Source organism: Fukomys damarensis, unplaced genomic scaffold, assembly GCF_012274545.1.
Source record: "Fukomys damarensis isolate Sample0158 unplaced genomic scaffold, DMR_v1.0_HiC HiC_scaffold_24, whole genome shotgun sequence".
Classification (NCBI taxonomy): Eukaryota; Metazoa; Chordata; class Mammalia; order Rodentia; family Bathyergidae; genus Fukomys; species Fukomys damarensis.
The window spans coordinates 36,856,620-36,881,990 of record NW_022900936.1 but is presented as its reverse complement, the minus strand read 5'-3'; the positions used below and the strand labels follow the sequence as shown (position 1 = coordinate 36,881,990).

Below are 25,371 nucleotides of genomic sequence, written 5' to 3'. Positions count from 1 at the left end.
ATGTATAATGTATATATATATACATGTATATATATATACATATATATACATATGTATATATATGATGCATTAAATATACATGGTGAATCATAACTATGTCAGTATGTATTTACAGTTGATTTGTTAGAACAGAAAACAGAATACTTAACACAACCTGTGTGGATAGTGTGGCTGAAGTTAACTTTTCATGTATAGTTTAAATCTAAAATGTTGCCCAAGAGTCTCATGCGTTCTTTGGGAAGGCAATTGATTAGGTCATGGGGCTGTTACACGTATCAGTGGATTCATGCACTGATGAGTTCAGAAGAACTCATGTGCTGCTAGGAGGTGGGGCCTACTTGGAGAGCTGGGTCACTGCGCATGTGACCTCGAAGTGGTATTCTTGCTCTCAGCTCCTCCCTTCTCTCTGCTTCCCAGCTGTTGGCTATGGTGGGTGAGCAACTTTCCTCCACCATGCCCTTTCATCTTCCTGCCTTGAAGCCAGCCATGTTCAGACTCTCCCAAAACTGGGAGCCAAATTAAGTTGCCTTTAAGCTATTTTTAAGTTGCAGGTGTTAGATATTTTGTTTCGGCAATGAGAAAGCTGACTAATGCACACCCGAGTCCCCCAAATTAATTCTCCAGTGCCTTTCCATTGCTCTCAGTATTAAAAGTCAAATTCCCCAACTTGCCTATGAGATACAGTATCAACTAAAAACCTTAAAAAGGCAGGTTCATTTAGCACTATTCCCCTCTAGGCACAATAATCTCTTATTTCCTTAACTGTACTATTCTCTCTCCTGCCATTCATATGCTGATCTCTTTACTGGCTGGAATGCCCTTTCCACCTGCTTTCACTGTCAGTACTTCAGATTTTAGTGTATGTACTATTTTCTAGGGAAGTAGACTCATACCATAGATTACCAGAAACACTTTTTTATATTCCATCACTATAAATGAAAATTTACATTTGTTTTTAATTATATTACTTTAATTGGAACTTACAGTATTGTAATAATACAAAAAACAGGATGAGGATGATGAGAGTAATTAATACTATATAATCGTATTTTAAGACAGGCACTGTTCTAAGCATGTTATTGTAATAATAAAACTAAAGTTAATTGCCATTTAAAACTGACAAGAATTTACATTCTACATACTACCACCTTCCATATAATACAAAAGGAGAATGAAGACACAGAAAGGCTAAGACTTTGCTGAGTTAACATATTTCTAAGACACTGAATTAAGATTCCAATTCAGACAGCTCTACGTCAGATATCTTTGCTTAACCTATCCCTTGCACAAAATTTCAAAATAAATGAATAATCTCATAGCCTATCTTTGTGATCTTCAGATATAATCTTTCCTCAGAACATTGACTTAGTTCTATCTGAAAGACCAAAAATGGGAGGTTTAACTTTAGCCAGTAACTGTGTACTTTTCACTGTAAAATGATTATGATCCATTAAGTGAACTGAGAAAATTTACTCTAAAACATCCTCTATTCTTTAACACACATCATGTGTACTACATTTTTGTACCTCATAAGATGTACACATTCTTTCTGTATGCTTTACCATATAAAATTATAGGGAATCCTCATTATTTGTGAATTTCTTATCTGTGAATTTGCCTACTTGATAAAATTTATTTATAAACTCAAATCAGTATTTGCTACATTTGCTTTATTTCTCATTGGTAACATGAGCAGAGCAGCAAAACTGAAGCACTATCACTCAATATGAATATTTTAAACAAGATAAGGTTCTAATTTGCACCCTGCTTTCATGAAAATGAGTATCATTGTCACAGCCTATTTAATGCACGCTTTCCTTATTTATTTTTTCAGTGATTTTACTGTTTACAATGGTCACCAAGCATAGCATTATTGTGCTGCCTAAAGTTTCAGGTGGAATAAACCATAGTGCACCTTACAGAAAAAATATGTTAGGCTTTGTTCAGGCATGAGATATACTGTTACTGGCCATGAGCTCAATGTTAATAAATCAATTTCATATATACAGTGGCACTTTGGTTCATGAAGGCTTCTTTTTGTAAACAATTTGGTTCACAAAGAGAAATTCAGCCATTTTCGAACTCCTCATTAGGTGAAGAACACAAATGTAGCCACGTTCCCTAGTCATGGAACGAATTAAGTTCATGAACTGAGGTACCACCATATGTATATTAAATATGCTATCTTCAAACAGAAACACATATAGAGACAAAGGTGAGTACAAACTGATGGATGAAAATGTTGTGAACTATATCTCAAAAAAATCTAACCCTATAATTCCCATAGGAACAATGGTACAATATGTGCTATTTCATTTTCCAAATTTCATAGAACACAACTCCAACAAAAAACAATAATCTACTACACCATCACTATGATATAGATCTGGATATCCTGCAAAAACCTTATGCGACTGATGTTATCGGGCGGGATGGTCTAATTACAGGCAGGAAACTGTGGGGTGACCTGGAAGGGACTATCTCCCTCCCTGGCTCCTCTTTTCTCTTTGCTTCCTAGCCACCATGATATGAGCAGCATTCCTTACCCTAGCCCCATTTATCATGCTACTTCTGCCTTGGAGCCTACCAATCAGGGACTAAAACCTCTAAAACTGTGAGCAAAAACAAACTTCTCTTTCCTTTAAGCTATCAATGTTGGATGTGTCTCAGTGATAAAAAAGTGACTAATCCAGATTTGGATACTGATGGTGGTGTTACTGCCATGAATACACCTAACCATGTGGCACAGAAGCCTTTGAAATTAGTTTTTGGAAGGAGCTAGAAATTTTTGGAGATGCTAATCTAAGAAGTCATAAAATGCTCTTTGGGAGCTTGATGGAAGATTCTGGTTGGAGCACGAAAGACTAGAGTGCTGATAGAAATGCAGACAGTAAAGGCCAGGGTCTAGAGGTTTGAATTGGGAACACGTATTCCACTGGAAGCTGACAAAAGGCCATGTATGCTACAATCTGGCAGAAAAATTGTCTACACTTTGCTCATATCCTGAGATTTTAGGGAGACTAAGATTACAGAAGGACTAATTAATTTGGTAGCGGAAATGTCAAGGCAGCCCAACATATAGACTATGGCATGCATACTGACTGTTGCTTTTACCTATGTCTACCATGAGAATCAAAACCAAAAAGCAGAGCTGAATAATTTGAAAAATCTTGCTATTGGCTAAAAAGGAGGCACATGTAAATCTGTGGCCTATGAATTGGGGTGGAAGAGAACTTTGTTGCTGAAAAGATTAACATGAAAAAGAAGTCACTACAGGAACAGACTGGAAGACACAAAAACAAACCCACATGTACTAAGCTACCTCATCTTTGACAAAGGAGCTGACCATTCTCAGTGGAGGAAAGATAGCCTCTTTAATAAATGGTGTTGGAAAAACTGGATTTCAACCTGCCACAGATTAAAACTGGACCCTTATCTTTCACCATGCACTAAATTAAAATCCAAGGGGATTAAAGATCTAAATATTAAAACAGAAACTTGCTGGAAGGTAAGTTAAGCAGAACTCTGGAAGACATTGGCATAGGAAAAGATTTTATGAACAAATCCTCAGTAGCATGGGAACTAGCAGATAGAATCAATAACTGGGATCTCATCATATTAAAAAGCTTCTGTACTTCAAAAGAAACCATCAGCAGAATCAAGAGACAACCTACAATGTGGGAAAAAATTTTTACCAGCTGTTCCTCTGACAAAGGACTATTATCAAGAATATATAAAGAACTCAAAACAATCAGCCCCCCCAAATATAAAGACCCGATTCAAAAATGGGCATCCAAAATGAACAGACATTTCTCAGACAAAGAAGTAAAAGCAGCAAGTAAATATATGAGAAAATGTTCCACATCACTGGTCATTCGAGAGATGCAGATGAAAACGACACTGAGATTCCACCTCACCCCACAAAGAATGGCTGCTATCAAGAAATCACACAATAACAAATGTTGGCGGGGTTGTGGGGAGAAAGGAACCCTTCTCCATTATTGGTGAGAGTGCAGACTGGTGCAACCACTATGGAAATCAATATGGAGATACCTCAAAGAGCTTGGACTGGAGGTTCCATTTGACCCAGCCATCCCTCTCCTGGGTATCTTTCCAAACGAACTAAAAGAATCATATCACAGAGAAGTATGCACACCCATGTTTACAGTGGCACAGTTTGTAATAGCTAAAACTTGGAAACAGCCTATTTGTCCATCAGTTGGAAACTGGATAAAGAAGATGTGGTTTTTCCTATAAAATGGAATATTACTCAGCCATAAAGAATGAGAAAATAGATTCATTCATAGGAAAATGGATACATATTGAAGATATGCTCCTAAGTGAAATAAATAAGGCACACATGTGTAAATACCAAATAGTTTCTCTGGTGTGAATAATCTGCAATAATACAAAAGATCCTAATAAGATTACTGACATTTCGAAAAGGGAAGAAAGTAGCTAAAGGTGCAGGGAAGGTGGGATGGGTAGGGGAAGGGTAAAAAGGGAAAAGAAAAAATGTGAGATAATGAAAAGATGGTAATAAAGTGGTTGTAGATGGGGAGGGGAGGAGGGGGTAAAGGGAGGGCAGGGACAAGGGGAAAAAATGAGAACCAAGGCTTGTCATATAGAGGTACAAGATCCCAACCATGAATGTAACTGTACTGTATCCCTAAAATGTACCAATAAACTCAATTAAAGCTGGAAAAAAAAAAAGAAGAAGAAGAAGCCACTACTTTTTATCAGGGCAATAGAAAAATGCCTCAGGGGTTTTTCAGGAATCAGTAATACCATATCCTTCCCAAAGGATGCAGAAGTAAAACTCTGATTTTAGAAGACATCCCCAGGAAGTCTGGTTCACTCAGGGATATTAGGAAAACATCTCAAGGAGTTCAGCCATCCAGGCAATCAGAGGCTATTGTAGCAATGATTCAAGGAGGGCTGTTTACTGCTCAAACTGGTGTCACATATTGGTGTTATCCATGGATGCTGGTTTTACAGGCATGCAGAATACAAAAGTTGTACAATTAGGAAGGCTTCCATGCAAAATTCAGAAGAATGTCCTAAAGATCAGGCAGTACAGCCCTGAGCAGGCAGTGTGTGAAGCCAAAGGTACAATGGATACGCCAGAGAGGTGTAAAATCTGCTGAGGAAGGCAACAGGAGGTGAGGAGCTGGCCCAAGAAAGAGGCTATGAAGGCTGTAAGCAGCTATGCCAGAGGAGCGGGGCTGCCTGAACCCTCTGGAACTCACCTCTTACCACAACTTGCTCCAGGTGCTGGATACAGAGCTATAGGATTTAATGTTTTTCCTGGTGAGTTTCAGCCATATTTTGATCCCATTGCTTTCTAGCACCCTATTTCGCCCTTTTAGAAGAAGAATGTTACTCTGGGTCATTGTACACGGGCAATATTTAACTTTCATTTTGATTTTTTAAAAATTTTTTTGGTTTTGAGACATTTCAAGTTGGTCTTGAACTATGTAGGCCAAACTGGTCTCAGCTCACGGTGATCCTCCTGCCTCAACTTCCTGAGTGTTGGGATTATAGGTGTTTACCACCAGACCTAGCTTCTTTGTAAATGTTACAGAAGCTCAGAGCTAAGAGTTTGCCTTGAGTCTCACAGGAAGATTTTTCTTGGACTTTGCAACACTGCTAACACTTAAGATTTTGATGACTTTTAGAGAGAGACTAAATACATTTTGCATGATGAGATGGGCATGATTCTTTTGGGGGCTAGGGATGAAATATATTTAGATCTGGTGGGTCCCCTAAAAGCACATGTAAATGAATTAATAGCTAAATTCCTATTAGGAGGTCGGGCACAAACATCTTTTCCACCTAGGCTCTTTCATGTTACTTTTGCCTTAGAGCCTACAAACCATGACACTGTGAACTAAAAATAAATCTCTCCTTTAAGCTGCGGATGTCAGATATTATATCCTCATGATAAGAAAGTTAATAAGACAACTATTTTTCAAACACTTTTCACTATGGATTTATTTTCCATTTGCTTTTCATATTTACTTCTCTCTTTCCTACAAACTAATGCTTAGTGATACTGTTAAAACAAAAGTCTACAAAATTTTCCTGATCACCTATTCAAAGATCTGTATAGTTCAACCAGGCTTAGCACAGACTGATGCACAACAGTTACTCATTCTGATTTATCTTAAGTAAAATGACGTGTAAAAATGCATGGAGGAAGGCCAGTGATGTAGCTCAGTGGTGCTGTGCCTAACTGGCAAGTGCAGGGTTCTGAGTTCAATCTCCAGTACCAAAAACAATGAAAAAAAAAATGTGTGGAGGCAGGGCCTTTATTTCAAACCTCTTTTGACCAAAATATATGACATACATCAAGGAACTCATTATTTATTAAAAGGCACAGACTATTCTAAATTCTATGGTAAAAACATGAGAGAGAGAAGAGAGAGAGAGAGAGAGAGAGAGAGAGAGAGAGAGACTAAATTGAACTTAAGCTCCTAAAAATATTTTGTGATGCATCTAAAAATATTTATGTCATTCTGACACATTTGTACAAGTGAATCAATTAAAAAACTTATCGCTCAACATAATCAGGTATAATGTAATGAAGTGAAAAGTCTATAAATCGTGAAAAGTTATAGAAAAAAAGTAAACACAGTTATAAGTCAATTTTGTAAGCTCAGATGCAATATGTGAACTTGGGAAAATAGAAAATTCTTCTTCTATATCAAAACATATCAATAAAGAATCTAGGAACAATTACCTGGGCTACCGAGTATTAGAACTCATTTTACTGAAGGTTAAGATTCTGTATCACATAGTTTCCAGAGCACACTTTTAAATATGATTCATTTATAGTTAAATAATAAAACTGCATAGAAAGGTCCCCATTTACCTTTGCTGTGGTAGACATTGCTCCAGCCATCTTCATCTGAGAATTCATCACCTTTGTTTGTGTAGACATAGAAGTCACTTTTGAACTTACTGCAAAAGTTCTTGTTTTTTGTTTCCGTAGATGTACAAGCTGTTTGGCTAAAACCCTACAAGCTTCTTTATTACCAATCTTGGCCATTTTCTTAATTTCTAATTCCTAAGAGAGAAATAAAATTACGAGAGTCTCCAATGATTTATTTCAGAATAACAGATCTAATAAATTAAATACATACTTTATCCTTAAAACACTACTATAAAGTCATAAAGAGTAATTAAACACTATTTATTTTACACGTTTATATGGAAAATAATTAGTACTTTCATCCAGGAATACAATAAGACCCCAACATATGAACAAATTCTGTTCTGAGAGAACACTGATAAATCAGTTATTCATAATCTGTCAGAGTGAGTCTCGTTCATCTGTGAATCTTCTACAGTACATCCATGAAAGTTTGTGACTCGAACGATGTCAGAAATTTACTGTACAAAATAAGTCTACAATACAGTACAGAGAGCTCAAAATATAAAATCCCAAAAGGTAGAAAAAAAAAGAGTCAGCAGGATAGAGAAAAACATAGTAGATTTAAAGGTAGTAATATGATTACATACATTTCACAAAATCGTCCATCTTATACCTCAGTTAAAAGTTAAACTGTCAGTTTAAAAATACAAAACAACTATTTTGTATTGGTCAACATTAAATATAAAAGTAAAGCTGTATAAGAAAAGTAGAAACAATAATATTTACTAAAATCTACAAATCTGGAGTGGCTACAATAATACCAGATCAAACATACTTGTGAAAAAGGAATATTACCAGAAATAAAAAGGAGCATTTCATAATGATAAAGGAACCGGTATACAAAGATATAAGGGTAATTCTGAATGTATTTTGAAGGAAAATTAGAAGACTTTCAAAATTCATGAACTACAACTCACAGAACTGAAAAGAGAAATCAACAAATACACAATTAGCATGAGAGTTATCAAGTTAAATATATTGCTATAACTGTTACAGATACAATAGTCCCCTTTTACCCACGGTAAAGATATCCCAAGATCTTTTTTTTTTTTCCGCTTTGAGTTTATTGGTACATTTTAGGGATACAGTACAGTTACATTCATTGTTGGGATCTTGTACCTCTACATGACAGGTCTTGGTTCTCACTTTTTCCCCTTGTCCCTGCCCTCCCTTCACCCGCTCCTCTCCCCTCCCCATCTACAAACACTTATGTCCATCTTTTCATTATCTCCCATTTTTTTCTTTTCCCTTATTACCACCCCCCCTTTAATGACATTTGAAACAGCAGGCAGTATCACACCGCACAGATGCACACACACACACACACACACACACGCACACACATATGTATATATATGTTTATAATATTTTTTTACTATACATACATACCTATGACAAACTTTTACCTTTTAACTTAAAGGTGAACTTTATGGTTTCCTCATCATGTATGAATTGCCAGCATCCTTATTCTTGCGCTTTGAGTCCATTATTAAGTAACATAAGGTTTATTTAAATACCAGAAATGAATACTGGAGTAATAGATCAGATAATCCAAATGGCTACTAAGTGACCAATAGACAGTAGTGTGTACAGTATGGAAAAAGAGATGATTCACTTTCCTTGTAGGAAAGAGTTGAAAATCATGAGATTTCATTAAACTACTCAGAATAGTGGACAATTTAAAATTTACGAATTGTGTTATTTCTGAAATTTATGTTTTCAGAATGGTTGACCATGGGGAAAAGAAGCTGTGGAAAGCAAAACTGAATAAGAAGGGACTACTGTTGTTAAAAAAAAAATCTGTAACTTAAACTTACTTAAAGTTAACTTACAGATAACTTAAAAAAAAAAATACTAACACCAATTTAACCTAACTGATATTTGGAAGAAATTTTAGCACTAACAGAATATATATTCTTTATAAGTATAAACTAGGTAATCACAAAAAATACTCTAAATTCTGCATTAGAAAACAAGACTCAGTAAATTTAAGAGTATTAAAATTATACAAATTATGCTCTCTAACCTCAATGAAATTAAATTAGAAATTAATAATGAAAAGGAAAATCACAAGCAGAAATTTAAAAACGTTACCATTTAAGATAGTTTTAAAACACAGAAAAAAATGAGACAGTACTTTGAACTTAATAAAAGGAAAATGCAACATATAAAAATATGTGAGCTGATATTAAAACAGTTCTTAGGAAATGTAGCACTGAAATCTTACATTAAAACAATGAATACCTTGGAAGCTTTAAAATACAGTAGAAAAGCAAATTAAACATAAGGTGAATAAAAAAGAAATTAGATAAACAAGCAAAGAAAGTTATAAAGTAGGAAAGAAAAATCAGTACAGAAAATCAATGAATCAAACCATGTCTATATTTTTAAGACATCAATTAAACTGATATAGCAATAGGTAGACTGAGGAAGGAAAAAACCAATACCGAGAAAGAACACATAAATTATACATATTGAGAAGGAAAAGGAGGGCTTCACTTTCTGTATTAGAAATATTAAAAAGTAATAAGGGAACATTATCTACAATATGGTTTAAAATTTAGAATTTTAAAATTTAGTTTAAAATTTAGAATTTTGGTTTAAAATTTAGAATTCACAAATTGCTTGACATGGTCAAAATAAAAAGCTCATTCAGCATGGCAGATAACCTAATCACTATCTATTTTTTTTTTAAAGTTATGGTTTAAAAACCTATCTGCAAAGAAAATTTTCACACAAAGAATGAATCCATTTAAGAAAGTATATACAAACACCCCCAGGAGAGAAGAGTAAAGGACACTTGTCAAGTCATGTAATAAAGTCAGCAATAATTGCTCCAATTTTGCAATTAAAAATATCACACAAAAAGAAAATTAAAAATCATTGTCTTTCATAAACACAGATATAATATTCTTAACAAAATTTCACCACAGTGAAAATACATTTAAAATGCTATTAGAAATTCATTCATGACAAATTCATGACAATATCCTGCAAAATAATCTTAAAAGATGGATAAAGTAGTACCAAATAAAACACTTGATAAAATTCATTCCTGATTAAAAACTCTAGCAAATTATAAAATAAGGAACTTCTACAAGTTGGAAAATGGCATATATAAAAAGTCTATAATTAACACACTTAATCAAAAATGACTGAATGTTTCCCCAATTTAGTAAAAACATGAAAATATCTGTTCACACTATTTCTATTCAGCATGGCATAGGACAGTGGTGGCGAACCTTTGACACTCATGTTGCAGCAGGCACACAGAGCCCTCTCTGCTGGCATGCAAGCCAAGTTGCCCTAGCATAGTCCCAGCAGCACAGCACTGGTTAACAGCAGTGTTGGCACTTTGTGATAAATAAGTGGGTTCCTAGGTGGCAGTTTGGGTACTCAGTTTCTAAACGGTTCACCATCACTGGTATAGGAGGTGCTAGACAATTTAAAAAGTTTTTAAAAAGTTGCAGATTATAAAGATGCAAATATTTATTTATTCATGAAGACATGATTACATAGAAATCCCAAGCAATCTACAAAAAGTCTAAAAGAGTAACGAGTTTAGGAAAGTTACAAGATTCAAGACTAAAATACAAAACTTCAGGTATCTCTATATACATTATCCAAAAATCTCAGAAATCAAATTTCTTCTTATAAAGACATTTGGAATAAAATAAAACATATTAAATATTTAGGGAAAATATGACAAAGGGAGTACAAAACTTACATATATAAGACGAAGGGTGGCTAAGAAAAATCAAATAAGATCTAAGTAAATGGATATATATGTAAAATGTTCATAGACTGGAAGACTTCTTATTGTTAAGATGTAAATTCTTCCCAAATGGTGTACATGTATAATGTGATCTAAATCAGAATCTAAACCTTTTGGTGGAAGTTGACAGGCTTATTCTAAAGCATATATAAAAATGCGAAGAACCTAAAACAGCCTCAGCACACAAAAAAAGAAAGGTACACAACTGAATGATCAAAATTTTTTACCTTTAAGGTTTACTATCAAGTAAAAAGTAAAAAAAGCAGTTGGGTATTAGCTTAAGAGCAGTCAAATAGATCAACAAAATAGTGTAGAGCCCAGAAAATATGACCATACACACTGGACAACTGACTTTCTACAAAAACGAGGAGGAGAAGGTATCGACAACAAATTATGTTGAACAACTTAATTTCCACATGTGAAAAACTGAAGCTGTTCCCTGATTTGACACCATAGTAAAAATTCAATAGGGTTCATAGGTCTAAGTGTAAGAACTGAAAGTACAATAGTTCTACAGGAAAACCAAAAGAAAATTTTAGTAACTGTGGGTTAGGCTAATTATTTCTGAGACCACTAAAAGTATCAGCCATGAAAGAAAAAAATACTAATAAATTCATATCATATGAAAACTTTAAAAATTCAATTAACTAAACAAAAAACCTCCCTCCTCAAAAATTACTTAAAAAATAAAAGACAAGAACTTGGAAAGAATATTTGTAAAACACATACCATACTTAATAAAACAATTATTTCCACAATATATAAACAACTACTAAAAGTAAATAAAACAAGTTGATGAAAAATATACATAAAATATTTAAAGACATATTTTGACAAAGAAGGTATATAAATGGTAAACAGTTACATGAAAGATGTTCAATATCATTAGTGATTTGGGAAATGTTAATTTTAAATGACAATCTACTTAACACCCAACAGACTGACTACAAATAACAATAGTAAATTCCAAGTAGAAAAACTGTAATTGTCATGCATTACTACTAGAAAAAGAAAACATTAAAGGCACTTTAAAAAATTTTTAGCACTTGCTTATATGATTAAATATAGACTTACCTTATGACTCTTATTTTACACAAAAGAAAAGAAAATGTATTTTACAAAAGTTTCATTTGAATGTATATATCAATTTTTTTTCAAAATAACCAAAACACAGAACTCAAAAGTCCTTTGGTTAATAAATGCATGAATTTTGAACATGCACAGAATAAAATAACATTCATGAATAAAAAGTAATTAATACTGAGATAACAGCATTGCATAACCTCAAAATAATTATGCTAAAAGAAGTTAAATAAGAGTTCATATATGATTTTTGTAAATTGAAGGGTCCTCCAATGACTCATAAATTGAAGGCTTGATCATAGATAGAGTAATTTTCCAAGATGGGGCCTAGAAAGAGAACTGGGTCATGAAAGCACTGACTTTATCAATTAATCCACTGATGAGTTCACAGCTGATGGGTTATTGGATGGAACCTAGCTGGAGACAGTGTGTCTTTTAGAGTGTATCTCATCGCATCTTCTTTTTCCTTTCTCAGAAATGAGTTGCATGGCTGCCATGAGGTGAATAGGTTTCCTCCACTACTGCCCTTCTACCATGTTTCTTACTTTGTGCTGCTTGACCATGAAATGAAACTGTGAGTCAAAATAAACTTTTCCTAAGTTGTACATATTGGGTATTTTGCCCAGCAATGAAATGCCCACTAGCACAATTCCATTTTTATGAAATTCTAAAAAAGTAAATAGTGATTTGTCATGAAAAAAGGGGAGACAGGGAAACATGTTAGGAAGGATTTCAAAAGGCATAGGAAAACTTTTGGGAATGATGGCTAAGTTCATTACATTAGTGCAGTTGATTTTAAGTATTTATTTGCACACTACAATGGGTATAATTTAATGCATGTAAATTACACCTCAATAATTCTACTTTTTAAAAGATCTGAGGCAACATAAATTTTAAAAATAGCTTAAAGAATATTTAAGATGAAACAGCAGCCTATTAAAACAAATTTATTGTCACAGACACAATGATCTTTAAAATATCAAGTGGCCCAGAGAGTTAGCTTAGTGGTGCAGCCACCTGCCTCGAAAGTCCTGAGTTTGATCCCCAGTACCAAAAGAAAAAAAAAAAATGAAGTAAGATACCTATGATATATACATTTAATTTTTTATAGCCCTCTCTTGACTTCCATGACTATTTTATGTTTGTTATTTAGAAGAAAGTAGTTTTAAGAGATACTTCTTCCTAGATACTGATGGTTTTCAAAATCAGGAATAATTCAATTATTCAGCAAAATACACTGAATTCTGAAAAAAGGCAGCACAATGACACAATAAATGTAAGAAGAAAACTCAGAAAAGCATTAAATGTCATGTCTTATTTAATTCACTTATCACCTGTCATGCACCATTCTCCTAGTTAGCTAATTATTCCAACCATAATATCCAAACTTGAAAAGTTAAACTGAAATTTAATGTTCTACTTACCAGCTGTTTTTCTTGTTTCTCTAAAGCAGCTCGATCTCTGATTATAGCCCTCTGTGTACCTCGTAACTCTCGATTCTGTTCCTTTATTACATCTAAGAGAATCACAAAAGAATCCTACATTTATGGATGTGAAATACTCTTTGATACCATTTAAAACACTGAACCAAGAGACCACAACAAAATAGAGATCTTGACTCACTAGATATTAAAATATTTTCCTTCAATTTAATATACTAAAAAATTACTCATATATTAAAACACTGATTATAAATACTGAGAGAACTGAATTGACAATTCAATATAAAGAACTGAGAAAAGGCACGTACAAATATGCTACAGTTGAAGTTTAACCAGAAGCATATATTATATCACAATAAAATATTCCTTCAGAGAATTCATAAGCATACAATTTTACATGACACATATATCACACATACGCACAAAACTTTTCACCTCTCCTTACTCTAGTAATGAATTGCAGAAAAAAAGGTCATATATTCTATTAAATTCTTTTTCCTACAGTAAGTCATAGCAGATAGAAATAGACCTTCCAATAAGGTAGGTATGGATTTAAATTACATTTCTGCTGTTTCATTATTGTAGAATTGTTTTTAACAAATTAGTTAACAGGTTTCTTATTCATAAAAAAGGAACTATTTTAAGGAGTATATAACATTAAAAATGCCCTGACATATTGTATCTACTCAAACATGTTTTTGTATTTTATCCCAATTCATTTAGATTCTTTATTCCTACCTTTTGAAAAGTGGAAATATTACTCTATGCTTGATAGATGAAATTTTAGATAATTGTTACTAGGGATATCATTAAAGATGACAAATATCAACATTAAATTTTGTTAACACTGATCACTTTTCACAGGAATCGTGTTAAGTGCTTTATGTATGTTATATAATTTGATGTTTATAATAATTTTATGAAGTTACTTTTTCTGTATTTATATAATACAAAATTGAGTGATAGGAAAGTTAAGAAATTTTCCTATGTTACTTTGGTAGCAAGCAGTAGGAATAGATTTGGACCCAAGCATTTTGTCTCTTGAACTAATGATCAACTAATGATCACTAGAGCAACTTTTTAACAAAAAGGGAGATTAGAAACAACCATAGAAAGAAAAATATCTTCACCAAATGGCACTGGAATAACTAGATTTTCTCATGGAAAATACCTCAGATATGTCAAATATCAGCACTGACATTGTAAAATTCTAAGAAGAATAGGAATAAGTCTTTATGATCTGAGATTTGGAAATGTATTCTTAAAACAATGAAAGCACAAAGAACAAAAGACATAAAATGCATAAACTGGATTTCATAAAAATTAAAACGTGGGCAACAAAGGACAACATCAAGGTGAAAAGACAGCCTACAACTTTGAGAAAGTACATACAAGACTAGACTAAAAGTCTAGTATACAGAATATATATATATAAAATTATAACTCAAGAACAAAAGACAACCAATTTTCAAAGAGGCAAAGACCTTGAGAAGACATTTCTCCAAGAAGATAAGAATTGATATACATATTTTTAAAAATGATAAACACACTTAGTCATTAGGGAAATGACATAACAATTTACTGATATATCCACTATAGTATAATATAAAAAAAAAGAGAATAACTGCTGATGAACATGTGAAGACTGGACCCCTTATATATTGCTAGGTAACAGTTTGGTGATCAATTGAACAGTTAAACATAGGGGTGGAAAGATATGTCAGTGGTAGAGCACTTGCCTTGTATCCATGAGACCCTGGGTTAGCACCATAAAAAAAAGTTAAATAAAATTACTATATGATGCAGCAATTCTACTCCTAGATATTTAGCCAAAAGAAATGAAACAAAATCCTGTACAAGCAAATAGGATTAAGCTATAAATCTGCATAGCAAAAGAAAAATCAATAAAGAGACAACCAATAGAAGAAAAAAAATTTACAAACTATGTATCTCCCAGGCAACTGATATTCACAATTGAACTGCTATTGAACTGATATCTAAAAACTCAATAGCAAAAGTAAATATAAATAATAAAAAATAGGAAATAGACCTAAACAAACACCTCAAAAAACATACAAATGGCCAACAGGTATATAAAAATTGCTCAACATCTGTAATTAGCAACGAAATGGAACTTTAAAGCACAATGAGATATCACTTCCCACCAATAAGAATGGTTCTTTTTTTTAATATTTTTTATTGGTACATTGGGATCTTGTACCTTTTCATGACATATCTTGGTTCTTACTTTTTCCCCATTCCCCTAGGCTCCCTTCTCCCCCCACCCTTCACTATTTACAATAGGAGAAAAGGGAAAAAAATGGAAAGAATTGTTCTTATCAGTAACACTAGACATAACTACTGGTGTGCATTTAGAGAAAATGGAAGCCTTATATATTACTAGTAGCAATGTAAATTAGTATAGACAGTATGGAAAACAGAATGGAAGTTCTGCAAAAAAATGAAAAATAGAACTAAGGTGTATGATCTAGGACTCAGAGTATATAGCAAAGGGAACAAAATCAGTATGTCAAAATCACTGCAGCACTATTTACAATAGCCAAGGAAATAAAACAATCTAAGTGTCTTTCAAATGATGAATTTTTTAAAAATGTGATATGCATACAATGAAATACTATTCACCCATATAAAAGAATGGAATTCTATCATTTGGAACAACATGGAAAGAACTACAGTAAAAGTAAAAGAAATCAAGCACAAAAAGTCAAGTACCACATTGACCTCCCTCTTCTGGAATCTAAAAATTTTGTTTCTCATAGAGATTCAGAAATTGACAAGAGATAGAAAAGGTAATTAACACCTACTAAGTTACAGCTATATAGGTGCAAGAAGTTATTATGTGCTATGAACACTGACTACAGATAAGAATAATCTCCTGTATGTTTCAAAAAACTAATGGAAAGGATTTTGAAAGTTTCACCTAGAGAAATGTTATATATGAGGAGGCAGATATTTGAATATTACCTAGTATACAATGTATTGAAATTATCACATAGTACTTCATTAACATATATAATTTTTATGTATTGCTAACAACAAACTTTAAAAATACTAAACCAAAGCTTAAATATGTGTACATAAATATTTATAGCACTATTCACACTGAAACAACCTGAGAGGCCTGAACCTAGATGGACAGATAAGCAATTTGTAGTATATACATGCAATGGAATATTACTGAGCTATCCAAACAAAACACACAATGTGGATGAACTTCAAACACCTTATACAAAGTACAAGAGATCAGATATGAAAGATCACAAATTATGACTACACAGTATTTAAATGAAATACCATTCAGAATAGGTAAATCTATAAGAACAAAAAGCAGTCATAGCTAGCCCTTCATTGTGGATGTACTAAAAACTAATGACCATTCATTCACCTTAAAATGGTTGATAATATATGAATTTCTCTACAACAAAACAAGAAAGACAGTACTGATCATCTCTATTAAAATAACTTATAAATCATAACTATCACATAGTACCATAGTTATACTTATTTAATAGTTATTAGAATTCTATTTGATAAAATCAATTCAACTACAAGGTTTCTGAATATAAGCTAAAATAAAATGCTACAGCTCCTGTATCTCACATGCTATATATAAGACATCTATTTTTTCTTCTTTATCGTGTTTTTTAATTTCATTGTATTGACAAGCCTTTAGTGTTCATGATTTACTAGGGATGCATTCAATGCATTTCTTAAGTATAAAAATAGGAAACCGTAGTGTAGGGGAGAAGGCAAATATCTTTTTCACTCTTTGATGGCTCACTAAATAAAATGACAAAGATTTAACAAGAAAAAAGGCATAAAGATGCACTCATATGCAAAACTTGGTAAAATAACAGCACAGAAAAAATGTACACGACTATGATTATCCACTCCAAATTACTTAGAAATTGTTTAATACATGAATATGCATTGCTAATGTTTAAGAGGAGAATGTATTACAGATTAGTTCCCACATTTATTATTTAAAGAATCCTTTTTTTTAAAAAAAATTATTAACAATTCCTAGATACCAGTGTTTCATGGAAAGGGCATTGGTTAGGATTCTAATATAAAACAAAATGATATTTTAGTTTGGTAGTTCTAAATATTCTAGGAGGTATTTGCATGATGTTTCTTAAAGCCAGCTTACCATGGGCTGATTCCTCTGCAATCGTGAGCAAAATTAAACTTCCCTCCTTCAAATTGCAGAGCTGTGGATGCCTGGTGTAATGTCCCAGCAGTTAAAAGTTCATACACCAGGCAAGTGTGATTTTAAAAAAATTTTTGATCTTTCTCATGGGTTTCTGTCACAAAAGGCCTAAAATTCTTGCAGTTTCCTGAGTGATAGGAATGGCTTTTATTCTTTCAGAACAAGCCTTTTTCCACCACACCTGAGTACACGTTAAGGGGACAAGGGGATTCATAGTATAAAGAAGGCACTAGTTATCAGAAAGACCAAATATTGGACTTTAAATCTCACCTCTTCCTGTACCTCTGGGGTAGGAAGATCCTGAAGACTGGGTTATAAACCTATTAACCAAAGAGATTCAGAACTTGCTAACTGGTGAAAACATTAATGAGTTAGGGGATGGTGAGTCCCAAAAAGAGGATGGAAGCTCTGTGTCCACTCCTGAATCTATTTATCTCTACCATTTGTTCCTGCACAATATTCTTTATAATAAACCAGAAGTAGTAAATGAAACACGTTCCTGATTTCTAAGTGTTATTCTAGCAAATTATCAAATCTGACATGTGAACTGTAGGAACACTTGGTCAAAAGTTCAGGTGGCAAACTGGGACTTGCAAGCGGCATCTGAAGTGGGACAGTCCCACAAGATTGGGAGCTAACCTTAGAACTATGGATAGTGCCAGAATTAAAATGTATTATTGCACATTCAGTTGGTGTCCAAGAATCAGAGAGTACAGAGTAAAAGTGTTACTGAATATATCATGCCAAACCAAACAGGAAATCTAATCACAATAGTCTGATTCAACTTTTCTTAATTTTACTTAACTATATATATATCTTTTTTTAATAAATAAATCAACAATAGCCTATAAAACAAATTATTCTTTAATTTTTTTTAAAGCAATCCTTATGTTAAACTCACATGTAATGACTGTTTTCTAATAATTCAGAATGAATAACATCAATAAAGGTTGAGACATTTTTACCATTTTGAAGCCCAAGTTTATTTTCCATTAGATATATTTCCTACTAGGTCTGATTTCATCCTAAGAATAAAAGCTCTTCAAGAGTAGGCAATATTTATGAAAAGAAAAAAAAAAATCTGAGACGCTCTAAATTTAAATTACCAGGGCCAGAGGATGAAGGGGAGGAGAAATGAGAGTGTTTAATGAATAACAAAATAACAAAAGACTATTTCACATTCTTGAATGTTAAAACCTTAACTTAAATCCTATTGCTACTTCCTAGACCACATTGCACCCTGCTTACAATGCCAACCAATTTAAAAGCAACAATTACTTCTTATGGAATGTCTTCCTATTCCAAAACTTTCCCTGACTCGTATTATCCCAGACCTCTTATCAAAGCCAATATAAAATGACTATGCTTTTGTTGCCCAAATTTTCTCTATAAAAATACTCCTCCCTCTAACCAGGGACCATTTCCAACTGCTATCTAGCCTAGCAAGTAGAAGGTGCAGAAACCTGTACCATGGCTCAAAAACCATTCTATGAGGCCAGGGAGTTAGCCCAGTGGTGCTGCTGTCTCCCTCAAAGCACAAGGTCCCAAGTTCGATCCCTGGTACAAAAAACAAAACAAAATAAAATCATTTTATTTCAGTGATTATTTGGTTTAACATGTTTGTCTGTCTATATCCTTGTTTTAATACATAACAAATACCATTATGTAGCAGTGATTTAAATGAGTACAAACATATATAACGAAATGTAAAAAGACTTGACTAATAGTCATAGTCAACATGTTCCTTTGAAATGTAAATAAAATCTATTCACTATCAAGAAAAATCACTGATAATTTAGTAGTAGTAAAATAAGCTATGACACATATCTTTCTACAATGGAAACACTGATCATTGAAATAATCTGCTAATTCCCTTATAATTTTCTACTTGTTAACAGTAGCAATTACTTGGCAAATCACCCTTTGCAAGCTCTCTTTCTGTGCAAGCTTTCTTCCCCTGGCCATGCCTCTTGCAAGGACTGAATCCCTTCCTTTTTTGCCTGGTGTACTAAATTTTAATGAGAAACCATACCTAAACAATTAGAATGTTTATTGATAAATAAGCTTTCTTTAAATTTATAGAACCCAGAACATTTGGTAACTTTAAGACATCAGCATGTCTATTGTCCCTCGTGTTTTAATCCATAACAAGCAAAATATGCAAATTGCTACGAGGTCCATGACAGGTAAAAAAGTCAGAAAACCAAGACCAACCAGAACCACTACAAGCCTTTATTGTAGGGACAATCTGCCAGGCTTTCTCCTATCAAAGGAGACAGAGAGCAGTATGGCTGAGACAGGAAGCGCTTCTTATGGGACTGGGGTGGGGCTTATAGGAGCTGGGGTGGGATTGAGTGATACAGGGGCTAGAGAGTGGGGGAGCTTGTGACATCAATAGGAGGGGCTTGTGGCATCACTAGTCGCTAGGAGGTAGCACTTATCAAGTTATTCTTTTGGCGGGAAGAGGGGCATTGTTGGGAAGAAGACTGTCCTTTGGTAGAAGCTGTAATTCTAGGTGAGAAGCAGGGCATTATGGGAAGGAGGAGGCTATTTTATGTAGCAGCCACCGTAAGGCGAGGGAAATCTAACAGTTTAACTTTCACAAAAGTAACTTGTCTATTTAAAGCAAATATAGGAAATAGCCTCAAGAGGTCAAGGTCAATTGTGACGTTTTGGAAAATGACCTGCTCAGTGTGCAGCTTTCCTGCCCACTATCTCACTTCATCTCCCTTTCCTCTCTATAAAACTCTTTTCTCAAGCCCATCCCTGAATAAGCCTGATTCCTTCCTACAAACTTTGAGCTCCCGAGTATTGGTTTCTGAGCACTAAGCAGCTTCAAACTGGGTCCAATAATATGCTTTCCCCCACTTACAATTTGAGTCAAGCCAATGATAGAAACATACACAGTGAAATGTTAACACCCAGAATGGATAGTTGGTACGTGTCCATATTTTACTTCTTTAGGCAAAAAAAAAAAAAAAAAAAAAGCCCATAATTTTTAAAAGAAATATTTTCTCATACTTCAACTACCTTATGGGACTACTGTGAAGCACTTCACAGCAAGTGGTAATAGAAAACTTTTGAACTGTGAAAATGTTAATGGTAGATGAATCTGATACGGTACAATTAGTCAATATTCATTTAGTGACACACAAAGGACCCGGAGGCTGCCCTTCCCACCATACCCTTCTAGCATATGCCCAGGATAACACAGAGAAGGCCACGTAGACTAGCTCCATTCTGGGCATTAAATATCCACCTCAAGCATTTCAGGGTCTTCTTATACTGGAAATACCCAGGCCTGCACTAGGATGACAAGTTCAGAAATTTGGGCCTTACACTTTAAATGATATAGACTGGAAAGGTCTTTCTGCCTCCTTTGGTTCTAAGTTAATTAGGTTTATTTGTTTACAGAGAGAAAAGTCAAACTATAAAATGTAAGAACAAAATACAAAGGGTCTAGCAGGTGTTCCAGCCTTAGCTCACTAGAATTCTCTATTGAGATTTGAAGTCGAACCCCAAGTTGGATTATAGCTTATTTTCCTGTACCTCCTTTACTTATATACAATTTGCACATTTGAGGATTAAGATAAAAAATCAACTATAAATATGAGCATTCATTAATTTATAAGTAAGACAGTTCAAAGCACCTATCTTTCAGGGAAAGGGAGGAGGCTTGTCTCAAGCTTGCAGCACAGTTCAAGATTAGTCTCAGGTGTGCTGAGAGACATCGGGTATATCATTCCACTCACAGGAATTCAACCTGGCCTGAGACAGAAGTGCTCTATCATAAACCATGTTCTGTGATTTAATATAAACTCATGGGGGACTTTTCACTCTAACTGTGTTTCCTCCTTTTAAATGCAACTCTTTGGGAAAAATCATTTCATTTCTGCAATTTTACTGCCCCTCAAAGTTATCCTGATTCTAACCATACCATGAATTGAGTTAGAACTATAAAATGTTCCTACATCCTGCTATATAAGAAGTTTCTACTTTAGACTTTGCCCATTATCTTTATAGCAGCCGTTATCAGAGTAAATTGTGGATATTAAGGCAACAGCATTAGCACAGACAAACTTTAAGTATAACTATGGTTAGATGAGTGAGTATGAGTGAATATGAGTTTAGCTAAACCAGGCACTTTGGAGCTCAGCAATGAACAATAAAGTGGAAAGGGGTCCTAGCTATGTGAAGATGTAGCTACTTCTTGGGTTGATGAAGGAACAAAAGCTGTGCAAAAATGCTATAAACGAAAAGCTACAGAGTAAGGAATATTAAAAGTGAGTACCTAGAAATGCTAGCTCTGAAACCAGATTTGTTCATGAGCAGTAGTAAAATGATAGTAAGAAGATGAGTAAGAAGGAATCAGAATTTGATAAGCAAACCAAATTAGTTTCTTAGGTTTTAAAAATGGCTTAACAGAAACTTGGAAAACATTATAACAAGTTTAAAAAAAAAAAACACAACTGTAACAACGCTGAGAAATAAAACAATGAAGCTGGGTGTGGTGGCACACCCCTGTCATCCCAGCACTCAGGAGGCTGAGGCAGGAGGATGCTGTGAGTTCAAGACCAGCCTGGGCTACATAGTGAGTTCCAGGACAGTATCAACTACATAGTGAGACTCTGTCTCAAAAAAACCAAAATAAAAATAAAATAAAATAAAACAATGAGTACCATAAAGTCAAAGGACAAACAAGAAATAAGTTAAAGTTGAAAAAGAACAATTATTTGCTCAGAGAATAAGGTGACATACTAAAAAGAGGAAGGAAGAGTCAAGCCCTATAGTAGTCTAAGCAAAAAAAATTTTGATTTTGGTTGTCCTTGTTTTTTTCCTACTAGTAGGTCCCCCAATCCATTCAAACTCTGAGGGATTTGTTCAAAGGAAATTATTATTAAAATGTTAGTGTTTTCAGAGCTAAAAAAAGGTTTTGAGATCAGCATGTGTCAGTAAACCTTTAAATCTCTTTTGGTCTTGGTTGTCAAAGAGATGGAGAAATGCAAAGGGAAGAAATTTTCCTGTTGAAATTTCTTTTCTAAAAGTATGGAAAAATTTTGTAAAAAAAATGCAGAGTAATACTATGCTTCTGAATCTTTTTCTTTGGTGTGTATGTAGGGGCAAACAGAAAGTAAAATGTGAGTCTTTAAATATTCTGAATAATAAAGCACTATTAACATGACACACATTATTCCAGGGAGGATCTGGATGCTGTAAATGCCAACACAAAAATAATGTTATATTTTATTCTGGAAGAAGAACAAAACCTTTCTACGTGGTGTAAATTATATTGATAGATAGATAGATAGATAGATAGATATAGTAAATTTTATTTCCCTTGAAGAAGAACAAAACCTTTCTACGTGGTGTAAATTATATTGATAGATAGATAGATAGATAGATATAGTAAATTTTATTTCCCCTTAATGTTTCACAACTGACTTCTTAATGAGAGATTTATTCCAACTTAGTCAAAACCATACGGACCCTAGACGACAACAAGTATATATATGATTATCATCCCAATTATGCAAAGACCAAGAAGCTTTGTCCCCTTCCTATCAGTATTTGTCAAATTATCTACAAACTTACACTCAGACTCATAGCAGATGGCAATAATAAAGACTTCAGTAAGCTCTGGATACCTAGTAGTTTCCACTACTAAACAAAAGCAGCAAAAACTATTTTTAGGGGTACAGTCTCAAAAGTATAAACAAGTGCAGAGACATTTTCATATAGTCTAAGACTCAAATCAATATGGAATGTAGGAAAGAAAAATAAGCATCTATAGATTTCCCAATAGAAGAAATCTATTTTGGTTCTAGTGAATGCACAGGAACACAAGCAGTGTCATACAGTTTTAGGTGGCATGAGAGAAGACTTGCTGCAAAAGAAAAAGACCTGAGATAGTACAAGCTAACTAGAGGAAAGGAAAATGACAATTTTAGACATAGGGCATCATAAGAACAACATGTCAGGGTGAAAAACAATATGCTATATAGTATTCAGATGAATAGAAAAGCACTACTGCTGGACTGCAAAATATCCAGAGTCATGGCTAGAAAGGACAACAGCCAGATCAAAGACAGCATATATGTATAATTTAAAATTCATACTTGATCCTGCTGGTATCAGAGATTCAATGAAGAGATTTACACTGAGGAGCAGCATGGTCATTTTGGGTTTTAGGCACATCAATCACACAACCAATTTTCTGAATAAAGGATCTAAGAGCTATGAAGCTTCAGGAAAGAAAAGCAGAAAGATGATAGAGTACAGTGATGGCAACTTTTTAGAGATTTCAAAGATAATGACCAGCCAGCTGCAGCAAATGTGTGATAGGTTCCCCATCACTGCTTTAGTACACTGCAAAATAAATAGGTTGTGAATTAAAGCAATGAGTTGTACCACACAGAGGGAGACTGTGTCATATATTTTAGGAACCAAAAAAAGAAAGCAAGATTTGGTAGTGACTTCATAATTGAAATTAGAGACCAAAAATCAAGGGATGCCAACACCAGAAGAAAACTCTTGGATGGAACTGATTTAAAGATTTTGATTAATTCTTGGAATCTCTAAGTGATTTAAAACATCTATACACAGATACTCAACAAATTGTTGTCTAAAATAAAAATTCTAGAGATACGAACTTGGGATGCATTAGTATTTAAACTAAAGGTAAGAGCACAAGTAGCCCAAGAAAAACACTATAAAAAAGGGTAAGTATAAAAAGACAGAAAAAACCTGAAAGAACAAAAAGGAGTGGCCAGAGAAATTTGAGAAAAGTTAAGAGTTTTTTTGTCAGAAAGATGAAAGAGAATTTCAAAGAAATTATTGGTCAAATATAAAACATAACTCCAAGAGATGACACTAAAACATGGCCATATGAGCTGGGGATTTAGCTCAGTGGTTCTGCCACCTGCCTTGCAAGCAAGCACAAGTTCCCCCAAAAAAGTTTTTAAAAAATGGCCATAGGATCTGATGTTTTAGAAGTCACTGATTATTACACAAGATCTCATTCCACAACAAGCAAAACAAACTGCTAAAGAATGGAAGATGGGTGCTGGGGATTTAGCTCAGTAGTTCTACCAAAAAAAAAAAAAAAAAAAAAAAAAAAAAAAAGAATGGAAGAAGGAGGGTGTGTGAAAAGTGAAAAATAAAATGGAGATAAGACACATCCTTATTCCTTCAAAAGAATGCGCAACGATTCCTAAGAAATGCTAGGTTCCAAGGGAGGTCAGGAAAATGAGGCTATTCACAGTCCTTCACCACAGAACTTAAAAGTTCTATCACTGGTATGCAGACAAAAGATAAATAATGAATATAGAATCCCATGAACTTAAAAAGTTTACCAAATTAAGATATGCTGTGGGATTTATCTCTAATGAGAAAATAAGAACAATAAAAACTTAAAAGGGATAAGGACTTAGCTCTGCCACTTAGTACCTTTATGGTTTGAGGCAAGTTACTTCTTTTCCTCAGTTTTCTCATCTATAAAATTGGGATAGTAATAGTATTTGTCTCATAGGTTTTATGAGAATTAAAATAATGTATGAAAAATTAGCACAGTACTAGCTCAGAATAGTACCTCAAGTTTATCTTCACTGAGGTTATCAGATTAAAATTGTAAAATGTTTAAAGAACTTTTTTGCAATGCCAGGGATCAAACCCAGGGCCTACAACAAACCAGAAAAGTGCTCTACCTCTGAGCTACATCTCCTGCGAGAGAACTCTGCTTTGTAAAAGGCATGGATAGCTGTGCATTTATGACAAGTCCTCCTTGTATCCTGATTTACAGGTTCATTTTTAGCTTTAATAAATAGTTCCATGGTGGTGGGGGGAGCTACAGATAAACATGACACTACACTACACACACACCCACACACACTTTATATATATATAT

At 33.8% G+C, this 25,371-nt stretch overlaps 1 protein-coding gene across 1 annotated transcript in view; it reads right to left on the bottom strand.

The window, feature by feature from the left end:
• The window catches only part of Chmp2b (charged multivesicular body protein 2B), a 33,973-nt gene that overhangs the window by 5,772 nt on the left and 2,830 nt on the right, over positions 1–25,371 (bottom strand). Inside the window, exons 2-3 of the mRNA XM_010602880.3 lie at positions 13,220–13,311; positions 6,875–7,069 (exon numbers count right to left, since the gene is read on the bottom strand). Coding sequence (XP_010601182.1) covers positions 6,875–7,069; positions 13,220–13,311 — 287 coding nt within the window. The remainder of the gene's footprint in view (positions 1–6,874; positions 7,070–13,219; positions 13,312–25,371) is intronic.